Consider the following 19350-nt stretch of genomic DNA (forward strand, 5'->3'; position numbering starts at 1 on the left):
GCAGATATTTGAATGCTGGGATTGTCTCTGTCTCTATACATCTTTGTTTCATGAAGAACTTGGCAGAGCAATGGCTGTCTGCCCATCTCCCTGCAGCGTATTCCTTTGGCAGCTGAAATTTCTGCCAGGTCTGTGGAAAATACCCTCTTTTCCCTGAAGTGATGGTAGTGTGAGGGGGTGGCTAGAGGAGAGAGAGGAACAAAAGATCTAGAAGCATCATGGTACAATGAGGTAATGTTATCGAGAGTAAAGACCACAGGATGTGGATTCAGGCAACTCGAGTTCAAATCCCAACTTTCATCCTGTAAACCTGGACAAAATATTTAACCTTCCTGCAGTTGTTTCCTCGGCTGTAAATAGGGATAGCAGTGTCCTGCCTTACAAGTAGTGAGAAATAAATTAGGATGACACAAAGATGTTTCCTATCATGCTAACACAAAGCCTTAATACAAATTAGTTTTTGAGGATTAGAAAAATACCGGGATGATGCAGGGCTATGCCATATGGTTATGGCAGTTATTACCCACCCTAAGTGATATCCAGACAAATGGGTTTAAAAGTACCAATTTCCAAAAGTGACATCTGCTTTAGGGATGGGACTGCTGGCTAGGGTGAGAGAAGAGGCAGAAAGGCCAAGAGCCAGACACAGCTCTAGAAAATGAACTGGATCAGATGGGCTAATAATGCTCAGACAGACTTACAAATCAAAGCTAGGGGTCTCTAAGCACTTTACAGAGAACCTACAGAAAATACTAGGTTTTATTAGCAACCACAGATATATCATTTTTACATTTTACATTTATTCTGAGTCACACAGGAGAACTAATTCTAATGAATTCTCAACAATACATCTTAAATAACACATTGCTGGATAAAAATTAAGTTAAAATGCACTACGTAATAGTGCAGACATAAAAGTTTAGCCAACAATTTAACACATGAAACAATGCTGATCCAGCAGTGTTGGGAGCCCATTTGGTTTTCTAGAAAGTAATACACTTTGCCCATCTTTGGTCGGTCCTGGAGCAGAATGCAGGCTGAATGACAAATATGAAAGAAGAAGGATCAAGTACTGAGGACCAAATAGGACCGCTGAGGTCAGTGTTACAATGAAGTGCTCGGCCCCGTCTATCAACAGCGATCTGCCATAGTTCCCACCGTCCCTGTAGTACTTATCACATGATCAGACGTCCTTCATCATCCAGCCTCCAGGACAAGTGGAGTCACAACCCAGGAAGGAGTTGCTGCTGGTCACTGATGTGCTTTCCTATACACACCTGACTCTGGCAAGGGTTCTCTTGAGAATATACCTCTAACAAATCTACTTCTGAGAAGACTGTCAAGTGTCTCGATGGGAGGTACTCAGAGGAAAGTTACTTGACAGAGGACATGGTACCAGACAATAGCTGTCATTCCTTATAAGCAACCCTCTCCATGGTCTGTGCAGTGAAAAGAAGACCACCTTAACAAGGTGGTCTCTATGTGAAAAAGGGCTCATATTAAAATTAACTTGTGGTTAACTCCCTTATAAATGCTGTTCTCAGAATATTCCTTTCCTAGTTCTAGAGGGAGCTAAGGAATGAATATACACAGCCTCCCCTGACCTTGGCTCCCAACTTGGCTAATAGGAGCCTCAAGTCAAATGTTTTCCAGGACCAAAAACTCACTCATGTTGTCACTCACCATCATAAAAAGAATGGTTAGAGAAATCTGTATTTTCTAAAATTCAGACCTGGCACGAGGAGTTGGTGCATTAACTGTGCACCATGGCCAGTTTCTTTTACGTCAACTGAAGTATATGTACCGTATGTACACTGTCGTTACATACCAGGGAAGAACCTTTAAATAAGAGGGTCTCCAGAATTTCTTTCTGAGATGCCAGGTACAGTCATTTGGCTAGGGAAAACATCTTCAACCCTTCCTCCTCCTATCTTAGAAGACTAACCATCTGCCTTTGCTCAGCAAGGTGCTAGGGTACGACCAGGGCACTCATCAAAAGGCATCCTTGATGTTCTTGAGCTGGCGCACAGCCAGGTCTACAGGGAGGCTGAACTTGAGGCTGCTAAGGCGACTGAGCAGGTTGAGGGCACTCTCAAAACCTGTGTGTGCCATGTAGCTCCAGGGCTGGTAGTGGGGCTCAATGAGCGACCCTGACTTGCAGATGAGGTTTACCCAGGACACGAGACGCTGCTCATTCAGCGCCATGCACACCAAGGCTTTCAACTCGGAGTCTGCACTGCGCTTGAAAGGGTCGTGCTCCGTCAGCACAAGGTGGATGGCTGTCAGTAGGCTCTGCTTAGGGGTCAAAACAGTGTCTCCCATAACAGGCAGGGCAAAGGACTGGGAGAGCTTCCGGGCTGGGGAGTCCACATAAGCGCGGCCGTTCTTAGCATGGTAGTACTTTACAAAGAGCTCCCAGGGGTGCATGGCCTCGGGGGCTGAGGAGAAGGCTGGCAGCAAACAAGCAATGGGGGCCATGACAAGGCTCATCCCTGGTGAGGAGGCATACAGCCCGTGGGCCAGCAGGTCCCGCATGGCCACTGTCAGCTCCTTTCGCACAGCTGTGGTCAGCTCGTCCTTGCCCCCCAGAGAGAGGTCCTGGAGGTTGGCAGAGGTGATGACATGGCCGTGTGGCTGGTGCCGTAAGGCTAGCTGCTTCACTCTGTCTACGGACGTCTCCAGCCTCTTTAGTAAGGGAGAGTAGTCCCTGTCGGCCTGGCCCCTTGGCCACAGGGTTTGCGGGATCTGGCCCGTGGCACAACCAAACTGGCTAACAGTGAAGATCTGGAGCACTGCCAGCGCCCGCCGCATTAGCTGCAGCCCTGTCTCCCGAGCTCTCTTCACGTCTTCTGCCTTTGCTGTTTAGAAAACACAATGACTCACCAGTTAGGGCAATAATGGCACGAAGGTACATTCAACAAGTCACCAGTCGAGATCAAGCTTTGCTTTTAATGGGTCCCATATAAGGCCAAGAGCCACCCAGAATGTCACTGGATTTACTTTTTTTAGTTAAGAATGCCACCGAACTTCCCCTTTTTTGGTTAATAATAGCTATATTGAAACATAATTCACATACCGTATAATTCACCAATTTAAAGTGTACAATTCAGTGGTTTCAGTATATTTACGGAGTTGTGCAACCACCATCTCAAAAATAAACTCTGTACTATCAGCATTTCCCATCTCCCACTTCTTTTTTTTTTTTAATTTTTATTTATTCATTTTAGAGAAGAGAGAGAGAGAAAGAAAGGGGGTAGGAGCAGGAAGCATCAACTCCCACATATGCCTTGACCGGGCAGGCCCAGGGTTTTTTTTTTTTTTTTTTTTCATTTTTCTGAAGCTGGAAACAGGGAGAGACAGTCAGACAGACTCCCGCATGCGCCCGGCCGGGATCCACCCGGCACGCCCACCAGGGGCGATGCTCTGCCCACCAGGGGGCGATGCTCTGCCCATCCTGGGCGTCGCCATGTTGCGACCAGAGCCACTCTAGCGCCTGAGGCAGAGGCCACAGAGCCATCCCCAGCGCCCGGGCCATCTTTGCTCCAATGGAGCCTTGGCTGTGGGAGGGGAAGAGAGAGACAGAGAGGAAAGCGCGGCGGAGGGGTGGAGAAGCAAATGGGCGCTTCTCCTGTGTGCCCTGGCCGGGAATCGAACCCGGGTCCTCCGCACGCTAGGCCGACGCTCTACCGCTGAGCCAACCGGCCAGGGCTCAGGCCCAGGGTTTTGAACCAGCAACCTCAGCATTCCAGGTCGACGCTTTATCCACTGTGCCACCACAGGTCAGGCACCATCTCCCACTTCTTTGCAACCCCCTAAGCCCTAGGCAACCACTACTTTACCGTTTTTTTTTTTGTTTGTTTGTTTGTTTGTTTTTTACAGAGACAGAGAGAGGGATAGATAGGGATAGACAGACAGGAACAGAGAAAGATGAGAAGCATCAATCATCAGTTTTTCGTTGTGACACCTTAGTTGTTCATTGATTGCTTTCTCATATGTGCCTTGACCATGGGCCTTCAGCAGACCGAGTAACCCCTTGCTCGAGCCAGCGACCTTGGGTCTAAGCTGGTGAGCTTTGCTCAAACCAGATGAGCCCGCGCTCAAACTGGCGACCTCAGGGTCTCGAACATGGGTCCTCGGCATCCCAGTCCTACGCTCTATCCACTGCACCACCGCCTGGTCAGGCACTTTACCTTTTTAAAAAAATATTTTATTTATTGACTTTAGAGAGAGGCAGGGATGGGAGAGGGAGAAGTGGGAAGCACCAACTCATAGCTGCTTTTATATGTGCCTTGACCGGGTAAGCCTGGAATTTCAAACCAGCAATCTCAGCAGTCCAGGTCGATGCCTTATCCACTGTGCCACCACAGGTCAGGTTAATTTACTTTCTGTCTCTATAGATTTGCATAATCTGGAGGCGTACTTACATTGTTTGCTGTTTCCTGGAGGCAGTCTGCTGCTGCCAGTTCTGGTGGAGCCGTTTCCTGTCTTCCCACTGGCCTTGCACTCACAGTGCCCATTAACTGTCTGCAATGGGCTTCCAACTTCATCTGTAAGCAGAAGTTACAAAGAGAAGATACTTCTTTAGCCCCTTGATAACAGATTTTTAAAAGAAGAATATTTACTAGTACCTACTACATGACAAGACTTACAAACATATTTTATTGTTTAGAATGGTGTTGGCATATAGTAGTTGGCTCAATAAATATTTGCTGAGTGAAGGAAGCATGAATCATTTTATGGGTGAGGAGAGTGGGACTAAAGAGATTAGGAACCTGCCCAATGACATGAAGCCAGTAAATGACAGAGCTGGAATTTCAGCTGTCTGGTTCTAAAGTCCACTCTGTTCTACTCCACCACGTTGGCTCCCTTACTAAGCGATCAAACCTCTTAAACAGTACAAGATTGGCATCTTTAGGTATTATATACATAAAATATCACAACATCTGTCCACCCTCCTCTAACCTTGGATGAAGTTGATAAACATCTCGAGGTCTCGGATCTGGGTTTTCAGCTGCTCAACCAACTGTTCCTTCACTCGGGCTGGGTTCACGATCTGAGCCACAGCTGCGTCCACACGCTGCCGAAGCTCTTCAGTGGACAGTGAACTGATGTCCTCATTCAGATTCATGTCCAGTTTCTTTATTAGCTCATCTATGATCATCTGTCAAGACCACAAGCAATGAGCACACCCTTTGGAATTTTCAGGAAGAGGGTTAGGAAGGAGAATCTTTACAGTACACCTCCTACCTTTAAAAAGAAATCAAAGATACAGAGCCTGACCAGTGGTGACGCAGTGGATAAAGCATCGACCTGGGATGCTGAGGTCCCAGGTTTGAAAACTTGAGGTCGCTAGCTTGAGCAAAGGCTCATCCAGCTTAATGTGGGGTCGCCAGCTTGAGTACAAGATCATTAACATGATCCCTAGGTTGCTAGCTTGAGCCCAAAGGTTGCTGGCTTGAAACCCAAGGTCAATGACTTGAGGCCAAGGTTGCTGGCTTGAGCAAGGGGTCACTGGCTTATTAGCTTGAGGTTCCCTACCGACATCAAGGCACATATAAGAATCAATGAACAACTAAGATGACCGAACTATGAGTTAATACTTATCGCTCTCCCTTCCTGTCTCTCTCTCTCAAAAAATAACAAAACCAAACCAAAACCAAAAATACAAAATCAAACTCAGAGAACTCCCAAATTTGTGAGAGAAATTATGCAAATACCAATCAAGGTAAGGACAGACCCTTTATTTCTCTGCAAGTAACAAGAAACTTTGGTTTCTCTCTGACAGAAATGGCTCCTCTCACTGCAAATGTTCTACCGGGCTAGGCAACTTTCACTCAGGTGACCAACAGTGTGAATAACCACAGTGGCTGATGATCCAAAAAGCCTCATACTTAGCTTCCTCCAAGGTTTCCAAGAGAATAAATACTTATTTATTGATTTTAGAGAGTGGCAGGGTGGGAGAGGGAGGAGTGCAAAGCACCAACTCATAGCTGCTTGGAGACCTCGGAGGAAGCTAAGTATGAGGTTTTTCTTAGTTTCTAATCTTTCTTATTCCTTCTTATCCTACTTTAGGTAACTAAAAAAAACCCTTTACAAATATCAAGGTACAGCCCTGGCTGGATAGCTCAGTTAGAGTGTTGTCCTGATACACAAAGGTTGTGATTTCAATCCCTGGTTAGAACACATACTGCAACAGACTGATATTTCTGTCTCTCTCTCTCCCTTCCTCTCTCTATAAATTAATAAATAATCTTAAAAATGCTAACATTGATACTGCTGTTTTTTTAAAACGTTTATTTTATTGATTTTAGAGAGAGGAAGGCAGAGAGCAGGAGAGAGACAAGAACATCTGTTCCTGTATGTGGATCAAACCAGCAACTTCTATGCTTTGGAAAGATGCTCTAACCAACCAAGCTATCCGGTCAGGGCAATAAACTTCTAAAAAAATTAAACAAACAAAAACATCAAGGTACAGTACAGACAAAATATAATGTCCCGGTGACACTGTTAGAAACAATGAAATCTAGGAGCCCAACCAGACAAAATATAATGTCCCAGTGACACTGTTAGAAACAATGAAATCTAGGAGCCCAACCAGAGGAACAAGCACGTCGCAAGGAGAGGCAAACATAGGGAAGGCTGTAGCTGTATTCCTTTTTTTTATTTTCTTTCTTTCTTTTCTCTCTCTCTCTCTAGAATTTTATTGATTTCAGAGAGAGGAGAGAAAGGAGAGAAAGAGAAAGGTGAGGGTGGGGGGAACAGGAAGCACCAACTTGTAGTAGTTGCTTCCCATATGTGCCTTGACTGGGCAAACCCTGGGTTTTGAACCAGCGACCTCAGCATTCCAGGTCAACACTTTATCAACTGCATGGCCACAGGTCATGTTTTTTTTTTTTTCTACCAGCAGATTTACCTGTCTACCCATGTTTCTTAAATAAATACAGCAGTAAAGTCAGTCTGGATTTCTGGCTTATTTATCAACTAGTTGTGGGGAAAAAAGCTAGTAATGTATGATGTGCCCAAGTAGAACTGTTTTAATGATAAAATGAAAGAAAGTGTTAGTTATTCTTATATAGCACTAAGATTATTATTAATAATAACGAATAAAAAGATAGAGCTCAACCATTATATCATAAAGCTTTGGAATATCTGTTTCCACATGTGAATAAAGACTGGTACCATGTAACAGTAAAATTTTCCTTTGATTTGGGCCAGCAAAAGGATCCTCAGTAAGACCCAGGGCAAACAAGCTAAGAAAGAATAAACACTGGAAGAATGCCTGACCAGGCGGTGGCGCAATGGCTAGAGCATCAGACTGGGATGCGGAGGATCCAGGTTTGAAACACTGAGCGTGCAAGCTCATCTGGCTTTATCGCGGGCTCACCAGCTTGAGCATGGGGGTCGCTGGCTTGAGCATGGGATCCTAGACATGACCCCATGGTTTCTGGTGGGAGCCCAAAGGTTGCTGGCTTGAGCCCAAGATCATGGCTTGAGCAAGGGGTCACTTGCTGTGCTGTAGCCCCCCCTCCCATCAAGGCACCTATGAGAATGCAATCCATGAACAACTAAGGTACCGCAACAAAGAATTAATGCTTCTCATCTCTCTCCCTTCCTGTCTGTCTGTCCCTATAGGTCCCTCTTTCTGTCTCTCTCTGTTTCTGTCGCACAAAAAAAGAAAAAGAATAAACACTGGAAGGAACAGGGTAACATTAGGTAGTGGTGGAGGCACCACTGGTGTCTACTTACCCGCTGTCTTTCCAAGACCACAGACTGTGGCAGGGAATCATAATTCCCTTCTTGATAGGCAAATGTTTCCAGGTCATCTAGTTGGGTTTTGAGCTGCAGTATCAGTTCCTTCTGCTTCTCCCTTTGGGTTTCCAGACGTTCCTGTTTCTCCTGCTCACTCTACAACGAGAAAATACTTAGGTTTATTTCATAGGTAAAAGAAAATTCAGGGCACATCAAGAATCCTCTCAAGCCAGTAATGACTGGCAAAATGTAAAATGCTTCCAAATAATCCCAGCAAAATATGGAATTTATAATATAGGCTCAAAAATAAGAATAACTATTTCATACAGAAAAATGTATTAAATGTGTGTTTTCTTTAAGAAAGTATTTGTCCCTTATTTGAAATAGAATATGAATGGGACCTTTTGTTAAAATTGTCCCCCCGCAAAAAGGTCTAGTCAAGATTGAGACAATTTATCTTAGCCAATACAGCCTCCCAGGAATTAGTTATGTCATCCTCCATAACCAGTTACCACAGAACAACTCCACAGAATCTGGAGGTAAGCACACAGAGAAAGGCTTTATAACTCATAGTCATTTTTTTTGGTTCAAAAGCCCATCCAATGTATTATAGACATTTGCAAAAACAAAAGAATAAATGCAGACTGCCTGACCAGGTGGCAGAGCAGTGGATAGGGCCTGGGACGCAGAGGACCCAGGTTCAAAACTCCAAGATCGCTGGCTTGAGTGTGGGCTCACCAGCTTGAGCACAGGGTCTCTGGCTTGAACATGGGATCACAAATAGGACCCCAGGTCGCTGGCTTGAGCCCAAAGGTTGCTGGCTTGAGCAAGGGGTCACTGGCCCAGCTGGAGCCCCCTAGTCAAGGCATATATGAGAAAGCAATCAATGAACAACTACGAAAGAAGAACTGATGCTTCTCATCTCTCTCTCTCTTCCTGTCTATCTGTCCCTATTTGTCCCTCTCTCTGTCTTTCTGTCTCTGTCACAAACAAAAACAAACAAAAAAAACATTGGTTCTTCCATGCCTTTCTTTCTTATTTACTTTTTTATTGATTTTAGAGAGGAGAGAGCGAGTGAAAGAGAGAGAGAGAGAGAGAGAGAGAGAGAAAGGCCAGGGGAGGAGCAGGAAGCATCAGCTCACAGTTGCATAGTTGCTTCCTTCATGTGCCTTGACCCAGCAGGCCCTGGGTTTTGAACTGGCAATGTCAGAATTCCAGGTCAATGCTTTATCCACTGTGCCACCACAGGTCAGGCCCATGCCTTTCTTTTTTTTTTTTTAAGACTTTATTTATTCATTTTAATTAAGATTTTTTTATTTTTTTTACAGAGACAGAGAGTGAGTCAGAGAGGGACAGACAGACAGGAACAAAGTGAGATGAGAAGCATCAATCATTAGTTTTCATTGCACGTTGCAACACCTTAGTTGTTCATAGATTGCTTTCTCATATGTGCCTTGACCGTGGGCCTTACAGCGGACCGAGTAATCGCTTGCTGGAGCCAGTGACCTTGGGTTCAAGCTGGTGGGATTTTGCTCAAACCAGATGAGCCCGCACTCAAGCTGGCGACCTCGGGGTCTCGAACCTGGGTCCTCTGCATCCCAGTCTGATGCTCAATCCACTGCGCCACTGCGTGGTCAGGCTATTTATTCATTTTAGAGAGGAGAGAAGGAGGAGAGAGAGAGAGAGAGAGAGAGAGAGAGAGAGAGAGAGAGAAGAGGGGAGGAGCAGGAAGCATCAACTCCCATATGTGCCTTGACCAGGTAATCCCAGGGTTTTGAACCGGCGACCTCAGCATTCCAGGTCAACACTTTATCCACTGCGCCACCACAGGTCAGGCCCATGCCTTTCTTGATGTCAAAACAAAGCAAACCCAGCAAATCATGCAGGTATAAGGCTGCATTTTAAATTAGAAGTCTACAGGATAATACATTTAATCTTAATATGGTACTTACCAAGCCCTCCAGAAGTAAGGTTAAGAGAGAGAAAAAAATGAAAAAACAAATTAACGTTTTGTTAAAGTTACTTTTAAAAGCAATGCTCTTGCTTTACCTTTATTCAACATGAAAGCAAGGCTTTTCTCAGGATACTCACTCTCCAATCCTTTCTGAGTGTTGCTTTCTTAAATTCTGTTCCTTTTCCTGTCTTAGTATAGACCTAGTTATCTTTTACGAGAGGGTTTCCTTGATTGCCCCAAGCAGAACTGATCACTTCCTCCACTGTATTTTGCACACACTTCTACTCTAGCTGCTGTCACATTATAATTATTTGTTTAGGACTCTGTCTCCACCTGTCTATGAACCCCTTACAGGCAAGGGCTTTGACCTTGTACCCTCAAGGCCCAGCACAGTTTCTAGCATAGGGTAAGCTCTCAATACATTTGTTTCATGCTACTGAATTAGGTACAGAACGACTCATTCCAAAAATAATAGCCTCTACCCCCCCATATTCAAGGGTTCGCCTTCTGTGGTTTCAGTTACCTGCAGTCAACCAAAATCCAAAAATATTAAATAGAAAATTCCCAAAATAAACAATTCAAAAGTTTTAAACTGCACACTGTTCTGAGTAGCATTATGAAATCTTGAGTCTGAATCAACCCTTTGTCCAGAGCAGGGGTCCCCAAACTACGGCCCGCGGGCCACATGTGGCCCCCTGAGGCCATTTATCTGGCCTGCCGCACTTCCAGAAGGGGCACCACCATCTTATTAGCCAAAAGCAGGCCCATAGTTCCCATTGAAATACTGGTCAGTTTGTTGATTTAAATTTACTTGTTCTTTATTTTAAATATTGTATTTGTTCCCGTTTTGTTTTTTTACTTTAAAATAAGATATGTGCAGTGTGCATAGGGATTTGTTCATAGGTTTTTTTTATAGTCCGGCCCTCCAACAGTCTGAGGGACAGTGAACTGGCCCCCTGTGTAAAAAGTTTGGAGACTCCTGGTCCAGAGTATCCAGGTATCCACTACTCACTCATTAGTCACTTAATAGCTGTTTTGGTTATCAGATTGACTGTTGCGGTATCACAGAGCTTGTGTTCAGATAACCCTTATTTTACTTAATAGTGGCTCTAAAATCATTCATAGAATATTTATTACAGTATATTGTTATAATTATTCTCTTTTATTATTAGTTATTATTGTTAATATCTTATTGTGTCTAATTTATAAATTAAACTTTATTATAGGTGTGTATATATAGGAAAAAACATAGTATATATGTGTTCTGTACTATCCAAGTTATCCATCCACTGGGGGACTACTGTAATGAATTCTGACTAGAGGAAGCTGTCTAACTTCCAAGGAGCAAGAACTGCGTAAACTTTGTGTTTTCATTGTATGTCAACTATATGAAGCCAAGAAAGAAAGAAACCAGCTATAATTCTTGATTCCGTTTTCATGAGAATGTCTGCTGAACTTTGTCACTTGCCATAATAGTTCTAGTATGCTATTTATTAGAATGTGAGCAAAGAATGTGAGAAAGTTTCAAAGAACAATGAGCTCTGGTGCAAGGCAGGAAATAACAATTTCTAGTATGAAGTGAGATAAAATACTGGTTTAAAAAAATTAAGAACTGATCAGAAGTAATTCATTTGGATCACACATATCCCCCACTCTGGCACTAACTGTTCATATGTTAGTACATGCACACAAAATTACAACTGCTTATTAGGTATTTTTGAGCACTTTTTTTCCAAGTTGTACTGTTTCCAAAAGTTAAAATGAACAGTCATAAAAGCAAACCTACACAGAACTTTTAGTGCGCCTCACACCTGAACAGGACCTGGCCACAGTAATTCTTTCTATCCTTTTTATTCCTTGAGTCTGCCAATTAGAGGTGGCTGCTCCTTGTTTGTGCAAGGAGTTGGGGGTATGTGGAGAGAAGGATGGAACAGTAAACATAATTGCACTGGAAATATTTCAGATTAAAATAATTCGGTATTTGTTACTGATAAGTCTTCTTGGTTTAAACCCAATTTAAGTGGGAAGAAAGCCACATGTGAGTTGTAACTTGAGGAATAAAAAGATAGAGAAAAGACAGCGAGTCTCCTCAACACCTACCTACAATGGCACACTTCCAGAGATTCAAAGACTGTAAGGAAATGTTCCCTTGGTGTGGTATACAGATTCTTATAACTTCTTGATGTAGGCTAACTGCATGAATCTTGTCAGTTACCAAAGGAACTTCATTTTAGAATACTTCGTTATTAAGCAGGATGGGGAAGGAGTTTCAAAATACCAACAAAAGAGAATTCATGTAATCAGGGCTGTGCATCTAATTACTAAGATACCCTGCTCTTCACCAAAGCTCTCAGACAAGAGAGTCTAAAGATGAAAGATTCTCTAGACTCCACGAAGGCACAGGCAGAGTATATCCATGATTTCCAGTTCACTGGACCTTCACTAGTCAATTTTCCCAAACTCCACGGGAGGGACACCATCAGCAAATGTGCCAGGCCTTAGGTACTTATAAGGTGACCGCAAGGTGAGCGGGAGCAGCACTGCTTTGGGTGGTTGCTCTGTCGTCCTCTTAATACTTTCTCCGCTCACAGCTCCTCTGCCCTTCACGTCATCACACCTTCGGTGGACACCTCTAACCACAGGTTCCGAGGCCTCTCTGTCCTCCAGCCCTTCAGCGGTCCGCACACCTGTCTCAATCTTCCTGTCTCAGACGTACCTACTCACCTAGACAGGTGGGCTTCTCACCACGGCTACCTTCATCCTCGTCAGCATCGCCATCTACCCAACCCCTCCCAATTCCCATACCCCTCGGGGCCCGGATCCAGCTGCTCACCTGGTCCTCGCCCCGCAACCGCGGCCGGTCCCCCGGAGGCCCGTCGACCTCGTCGCTGGTGGGGTCCTCGAGCTCCCCGTAACCCAGGACGTGAGGGCAGCCGCGGAAGGCGAAGTCCTCGAGCTCGCGCAGGAGGCGCTGCTGCTCCGCCGGCGCTCCGCGCACCACCTGGCGCAAACGGAACTGCACCTGTGCGAAGTGCGAGGACAGCGCGAGCAATGCGGAGTCCAACCGCCGCCGCTCGGCCTGCAGCCGCCGCAGAGTCCGTCCAGGCGAGTCGGGAGGGGAGCCAGGGGTCGCGCCGGGTTCCTCGGCAGGAGCCTCTTCGGAAAACGGCGTCGCCCCAGGCCCGGCCTCCGCCACCGCCCCTACCGGGGCCCAGCGCACTGCCTCATACGGTGGCAGCGACTCCTCTTCTTCCTCCTCTTCGTCCCTCTCCTTTGGTCCAACGGCCGCCGCCACCCTGACCGGTTCCGCAGCTACTTCGACAGCCGCCATCTTCCCGGAAACAGCGTTGCACGTCAACCGCGCCCCCTTGCTGCCTTGGCAACGGGCCGCGGGCTGGGAAACCCGGGGAGCGTGTGGGCGGGGTTCAGGCGTCACCGAGTTCGGACGTTACCGAGGGCGGGCCTTCCCCCGGGATTTAATTCGGGCCAATAATTTTTTGAGCGCACATTGTGAATCAGGCACTGAAAGTACTAAGCGTTGGAGAAACAAGTAAGTGAAGCCAGGGACAAGTCATTCTGTGTGTATCTAGTGTAGTGTATCCTTTGCCCTGGTACAAGGGGGGTAGGTCGTCTCTTCCTAAATCTGTTTCTGGAGGCCCGGAGATGTGAAGGGCTGCAGGGATTATGCTCTCCCACTGTCTCTCCCGAGTGCGGTTCCCTTGGCTGTAGGGCCACGTATCCCCTGCCTCTAAAACCTTCCCCCTACCGTATAAGGAGAGGCAGCTGCTGGGGGCGTCACCAGGATCTAAAGATAGCAGCCCCTAGCACAGACGCCAAAAGACACCGGGCAGCGGGATACGCCATGGCAGTGTGAGTGTTTCCGGCCTCCCTTTGCCTTTTAGATTCCTAGCCTCACATTTTCTGGGCGTTCCAGCTTTTGCGAGGCCCTATGAACCCCAGACCCTAGGTCCCTGGAACTTTGGGGTAATGAGGAGCAGTGTGACCTCCTCTCTACTCTCTCACTTTTGATTCTCTCCAGATTTACCTTCAACAACACATACCCATTTCCATCACTCCTCTTCATTTAGCTCTAATTTGACAGGGCTGTAGCATAAAATATTCCTATATTTCCCCCTCCTCCCATCTTTCCCAAATGCTGTCAGTCTTCCCTCTCCGCTCCCTATGAAGCCCCACTTCAACTCCTCTTCAGGCAGCATGCCCGGACCCTGTGGTATGACAGGCCTAAGTATGTGTTTATGGAGTTTTGTGTTGAGGACAGCACCGATGTTCATGTGCTCTTAGAAGACCACCGCATTGTGTTCAGGTAATGGCCCTCCCCTCTGTAGGGCGTGGCTTCCTGGGAACCTTTCCTTTTTCCCAATGCTCCCACACTCTGCCTCCACACCTCCTCAGCTGCAAGAATGCCGATGGAGTGGAGTTATACAATGAGATTGAGTTCTATGCTAAGGTGAACTCCAAGGTAAGGATGGGTGGGGCAGTAAGGTTTGGATGGGAAGGCTGCCTGGGAAATGGGAGATTCATTCTAAACTTCAGACCCTAACAATGAGGCTCTCTATTTGGCAGGACTCCCAGGATAAACGCTCTGGCCGCTCCATTACTTGCTTTGTGAGGAAGTGGAAAGAGAACGTGGCCTGGCCTCGGCTCACCAAGGAGGATATCAAGGTAGGGAGCCTGTTCTTTCACCTGTGCTCTCTATCCATATACACAGTTACCTAAGTTAGGTCTGGGAATCACCCTTGCCTCCTTTCCCACCAACATCCAGTCATTCTCCCGATCCTGTGGATTTGACTTTCTGGAGAGTACTGAATCCATTACGTCATCCCTTTCTAATTCAGGTTTCATCCATCACTGGCTGAGATTTGTTGTGTTTTTTCAGCCCGACCCCGATCTATTTAATGCATCACTCCCATTATGATCTGTTTAAAACACACATTTGACCCTGTCACTCCCCTGTTTAAGACCCTCTAGTGGCTTCTTTTCTCCTAAAGGTTGCAAATTGGCTGCCTGCTGGTTAGATCTGGCTCTCAAATTTATCTTCTCAGTCTTCACAGTGTGAAAATTATTTCAGTTGGCTACTAATGTTTAGAGTTTTGGTTAGTTGCTGACATATAAAAATGTGGAGCCCTGGCTGGGTAGCAGAGTTGGTTAGAGAGTAATCCTGATAAGCCAAGGTCTCGGGTTCTATCCCCAGTCCGGAGGCACATACAAGAGTCAACCAATGAATACATAAATAAGTGAAACAGCAAGTTGATATTTCTCTCTCAAGTCATTGAGTAAATAAAAATAAAAAATGTGGATATTTCACCTACAAATCCAGATTATTAGCTTCTCTAAAAAAATGGAGATTTTGGCCGCATTGGTCTAAAATTTCCCAGTGCCTGGAGTTGGAGCTTTAAATGAGGCATGTGGTCCATCTCATTTTACTCTCCTTTTCATTACCTTGCTGATGTTTTCAGGCATTTGAGCTCATACCTTCTGCCCTGTAGGTTGAAGTCCAAGCATCATAGCATGACATATAAGATAATGACCTGGTTATTCCTCCCTCTGCAGCCTTATATCCCAGTACTCTCTGCCTCAAATTACACATTTTAGGCACAGAAAACTGCTTGCAGCTCTTTTGCAGACATCGGGCTATTTCTCAGCTTTGTACCTTTGTTCAAGCTGTACCTTCTTCCTGGAAAGCCTCCATCACCATACCTTCTCCCACCTGACCCCTTCTCATCCTTCAAGGCCATGAGACTCCAAGAAACCTAGGTTCCCAACATATCCCCTAACCTACCACCACCCTTTCCGCACTGTATTATAATGCTTTATTTACATTTTCCTTCCCCACTTGCTTCCTGATGTCTGGAACTATATGTATTGAACATTTTTATAACCCCAGTGCCAGCCTCAGAGCCTGACTTATAATATCTGTTAAATTAATGAGTGAATAACTTCTTTATCTAAGCATGGGAACTTGGAACATGGGCCAGGTTCCATGGGCCAAGGGTGGTCCCTGTCTTGCTTGGTTGACTCTGTGATACTTTATGACACAGTTATATTTCCAGATATGTTGTCTCCCTAGTCAGTCAGTGTGCTCTTGGAGGACAGACTTTTTGTGCTTTTCCCATCATGGATGATGATAATGACATGGTAGCCTGGCGGTGGGGTTAGTCAAAGGAGTGCTTCTGTTGGGAAGACTACTCGCATCGGCCTTCTTCCTCAAGCATGCTCCTGTGCACACAACCACATTTTTCTATGCACTTTTGCTACTCTTCTGGCCAGTGACTCTCCATGCTTCCTCTTACAGCCAGTGTGGTTGTCTGTGGATTTTGATAACTGGAGAGACTGGAAAGGGGATGAAGAGGTGGAGCTGGCTCAGGTCGAACATTATGCAGAGGTAATGCCATTTTCTTCCCATCTCAGTCATTCATTCTCTCTGTCCCTGCATGCATTTCTCTGTAGGACTGTCATCAGGCTGGCCAGAGATACGTGAGCTCCTTAGACTGGCTGCTCATTGGTGCTGATAGTCTTTACATATTTTGTGCAATGTTGATTTAGTAGGCTTGGGAGAAATTGATATTTTATTAAGGAAATTGTACACATAGAGTCACTCACTATTCATAGAGTAGAGCTTGCGTTCTGAAAATGATTGGCAAACCTTTTCCTACTTTTCTGTAATTTTTGCTCCTTCCTATTTTGTGTACATGTGTGTGTGTGTTTTCTTGAGCCAGATATCTTCATGGGAAGCAGTATAAAATTCACATTAAAAACTACTATTTCCAAAAACACAGAAAATTAAATTTAAAGAAATCACTATCTCCCAATAAATTATTTGGTTTCAGAATTTCAGTACCAGTTATTCATTCAAGTTGTAAAAACACTAGCAGACCCTGACCTGGATTAGTAAGGAGGATGGTCTTTGCGTGTTTAAATTTCTTTTTTAAAAAGTGGGTCAATTTACTTTTTCTAATTCATTCCACTGATATGCTGGGGGATTTAAAGATAGGGCAGTTGTCTGGCTGGGACCATTCTCCTATGGTCTATCAGTATGCAGGTGGCACTTCTCTCTTGTGACTACTTTTCTCCTCCCACTAGCTTTTGCAGAAGGTCAGCACCAAGAGACCTCCCCCTGCCATGGACGATCTGGATGTAAGTAAAGCCTTACGCCCAACCCTTCAGTTTCCTTTTTGCCCTTAAAAATAAGATACCAGAAAGCTCCCATGTCAACCCCTAGCACATAGTAGTTCTCAGTGCATGTTAATCAAATTTGAGTATGACACAAGAGGTTGAACATTCTTCTCCAGACTTCAGAAAACCCGAGTGAGACTCTCCTCACTTCCATCTTTCCCTCTGCTTCTCCATCCTAGAGCAGATCTGGCCCTGGTGACTATCTTTACAGCTGTGAGGAGCAATAGCATTAATTGAAATGTGAAACTAAATGATATATGACACTGTGCTGTTTATTGAGTACCAGTGGTTTATTTTCCAAAATTTAAATCCTTTTGTATTAGCCTCCTAAGAAATTGTGTGACTCAGAAAAATCACAAAAGAAAACTTGGAGAGCAGAGGGAGTGAGCAGTGTTTGTGGACACAAATGTTCACTCTTTGCATACTCTACAGGTGCTTTTGTCTTTTTTTCTAGGATGATTCTGACAGTGCTGATGCAACAAATAATTAACTTCTGTAGAGCAGAGCTGAGAAGGAAGTCCAGCTTTTTGGCTGTGTACTAGAGTCTTCTGGGATCTTATATCTTTCCTGGAAGCTCTTAATTAAGGGTCATCCTTCATTTCTTTTTCTTAGGTACTTGACTATGGTTGCTGCATCTGATGGCAGAATAGCAGAGAAGTAGGCAGGTGGGACATCTGACTTCCTACCAATTAGCTATAAACTCTGTGTTTAGGACACTCATTAAGGCTCTCTTGAGTATTTGAACATGTGTGTGTATGTACTAGAGCAAAAGCCAAAGAAGCAACATATAGATTACAATAAATTTCTGGGAACTGGTCTGTCTCATTTTTGCTTGTACTTCTTCCTCCTGGAGGCAAGCCTCTTCTCCCTCTATAGTTACTCTCTAAGAGAGGGGTGGCTATCAAAGATCCTGGCCCTCATTATTGTGAAGAAAGATTTTGGGAGCAGGCTGTAACCATACTGGGACTTCCCCATGCACAGATCTATGCTTTGACTTCCCAGAGCAGAAACCAGCCTTTCATTTTATGGCCAATACTGCCACCCTTAGAACCAGCTAGAAACCAACCTCAGCTTACTGCACACTCCAGGAATCTATACTTTTAAACCTGACTTTAGTTTTTGTGTGTGTGTGTTTTGAGAGAGAGAGACAGAGAGAGAGAGACAAGAAGGGAGAGAGATGAGAAGCATCAACTTGTAGTTACATCACTTGAGTTGTTCATTTACTGCTTTTCATACATGCCATGACCAGGGCAAGCTGAGCAGCAACCACTTGCTCAAACCAGCAACCTTTTGGGCTTAATCCATTGACCCCCGGCTTCAAGCCAGTGACCATGCTGGATGAACCCACACTCAAGCCGGAGACCTAGAGGTTTTGAACCTGGGATCTCAGGGTTCTAGGTCAATACTATCCACTGTACCACGACCAGTCAGGTCTGATTTTAGTTCCTAAACTTAAAAACAAAACAAAAACTGCTAATACAAAGTTATGTTTGTATTGTTATATAATTTATTATCTCATTAAAATTTTTTGAATCTCATATTAGCCCTATAAAATAATTAGGTCTTTTCTTCATAGGTGATCAATCAGGTCACAATAAGTGGCAAAGTTGGGACTTGAATTAGTATAGATGGCATGTCCCTTTATCCACAATTCTGAAAACTGATAAAGAAAAGGCCTGACCAGGCAGTGGTGCAGTGGATAGAAAGTTGACCTGGGACACTGAGAACACAGGTTCAAAACCCCAAGGTCGCTGGCTTGAGTCTGAGGTCCTGGCTTGATCAAGGGGTCACTTGCTGTGTTGTAGGCCCCCTGGTCAAGGCACTTTTGAGAAAGCAATCAATGAACAACTAAGGTGCCTCAATGAAGAACTGATGCTTCTCATCTCTCTCCCTTCCTGTCTGTCCCTACCTCTCTCTGTCTCTAGCAAAAAAAGAAAGAAAAAAAAGTAGATACCAGTCCCTGGCCAGTTGGCTCAGTGGTAGAGCATCAGCTGGATGTGTGGAAGTCTCAAGTTCAATTCCTGGTTGGGGCACACAGGAGAAGCAACCATCTGCTTCTCCCCTCCCCCTGTCTCCCCTCCCCCTCTCTCTTCTCCTCCTGCAGCCATGACTGGAATGGTTCAAGCAAAGTTAGCTCTGGGTGTTGAGGATGGCTCCATGGACTTGCTCAGGCACTCTAAAATAGGCACTCTAAAATAGCACTCTAAAAAGCAATGGATCAGCAGCCCAGACAGGCAAAGCATTGCCTGGTAGGGGGCTTGCTGGGTGGATCCAGGCCAGGCACATGTGAGAGTCTGTCTTTGCCTCCCCACCTCTCAATAAAAAAAAATTTTTTAAAAGTGAACACCAAAACTCATTTGACAGCAAAACATGATCTAAAATGTGAGGCTATTTGTAGTCTGATAATTCCATTTAGTGTATTTATTTCTCAGTGTAAATATTAGTGAGTTCCA

The 19350-nt window shown here is 45.0% G+C and overlaps 2 protein-coding genes across 6 annotated transcripts; one reads left to right on the forward strand and one right to left on the reverse strand.

Moving 5' to 3' along the window:
* Positions 1 to 739: 739 nt before the first annotated feature.
* RUNDC1 (RUN domain containing 1) lies at positions 740 to 13058 on the reverse strand. Its single transcript, XM_066263536.1, has 5 exons — positions 12537 to 13058; positions 7747 to 7905; positions 4963 to 5161; positions 4425 to 4547; positions 740 to 2858 (listed from the first exon to the last, which is right to left on the reverse strand). Exons 1-5 carry the CDS (start codon positions 13032 to 13034, stop codon positions 1993 to 1995), a joined length of 1845 nt encoding a protein of 614 aa, XP_066119633.1. The 5' UTR covers positions 13035 to 13058; the 3' UTR covers positions 740 to 1992.
* An 81-nt stretch (positions 13059 to 13139) lies between these two features.
* Positions 13140 to 17715, forward strand: PTGES3L (prostaglandin E synthase 3 like). Of its 5 annotated transcripts, XM_066263538.1 has the most exons (8): positions 13140 to 13253; positions 13478 to 13573; positions 13914 to 14027; positions 14117 to 14183; positions 14288 to 14386; positions 16017 to 16106; positions 16805 to 16858; positions 17352 to 17715. In XM_066263538.1, the coding sequence occupies exons 2-8, from the start codon at positions 13566 to 13568 to the stop codon at positions 17385 to 17387; spliced, it is 468 nt and encodes a 155-aa protein (XP_066119635.1). In that variant the 5' UTR covers positions 13140 to 13253; positions 13478 to 13565; the 3' UTR covers positions 17388 to 17715. The 5 variants fall into 5 exon arrangements, with proteins under 5 accessions (XP_066119635.1, XP_066119639.1, XP_066119638.1 ...); XM_066263542.1 differs by lacking the exon at positions 13478 to 13573 and having other exon boundaries at positions 13144 to 13253; positions 13867 to 14027; XM_066263539.1 differs by lacking the exon at positions 13140 to 13253 and having other exon boundaries at positions 13293 to 13573; positions 17510 to 17715.
* Positions 17716 to 19350: the final 1635 nt, after the last annotated feature.

This window comes from Saccopteryx bilineata, chromosome 2, assembly GCF_036850765.1.
Source record: "Saccopteryx bilineata isolate mSacBil1 chromosome 2, mSacBil1_pri_phased_curated, whole genome shotgun sequence".
Lineage (NCBI taxonomy): Eukaryota > Metazoa > Chordata > Mammalia > Chiroptera > Emballonuridae > Saccopteryx > Saccopteryx bilineata.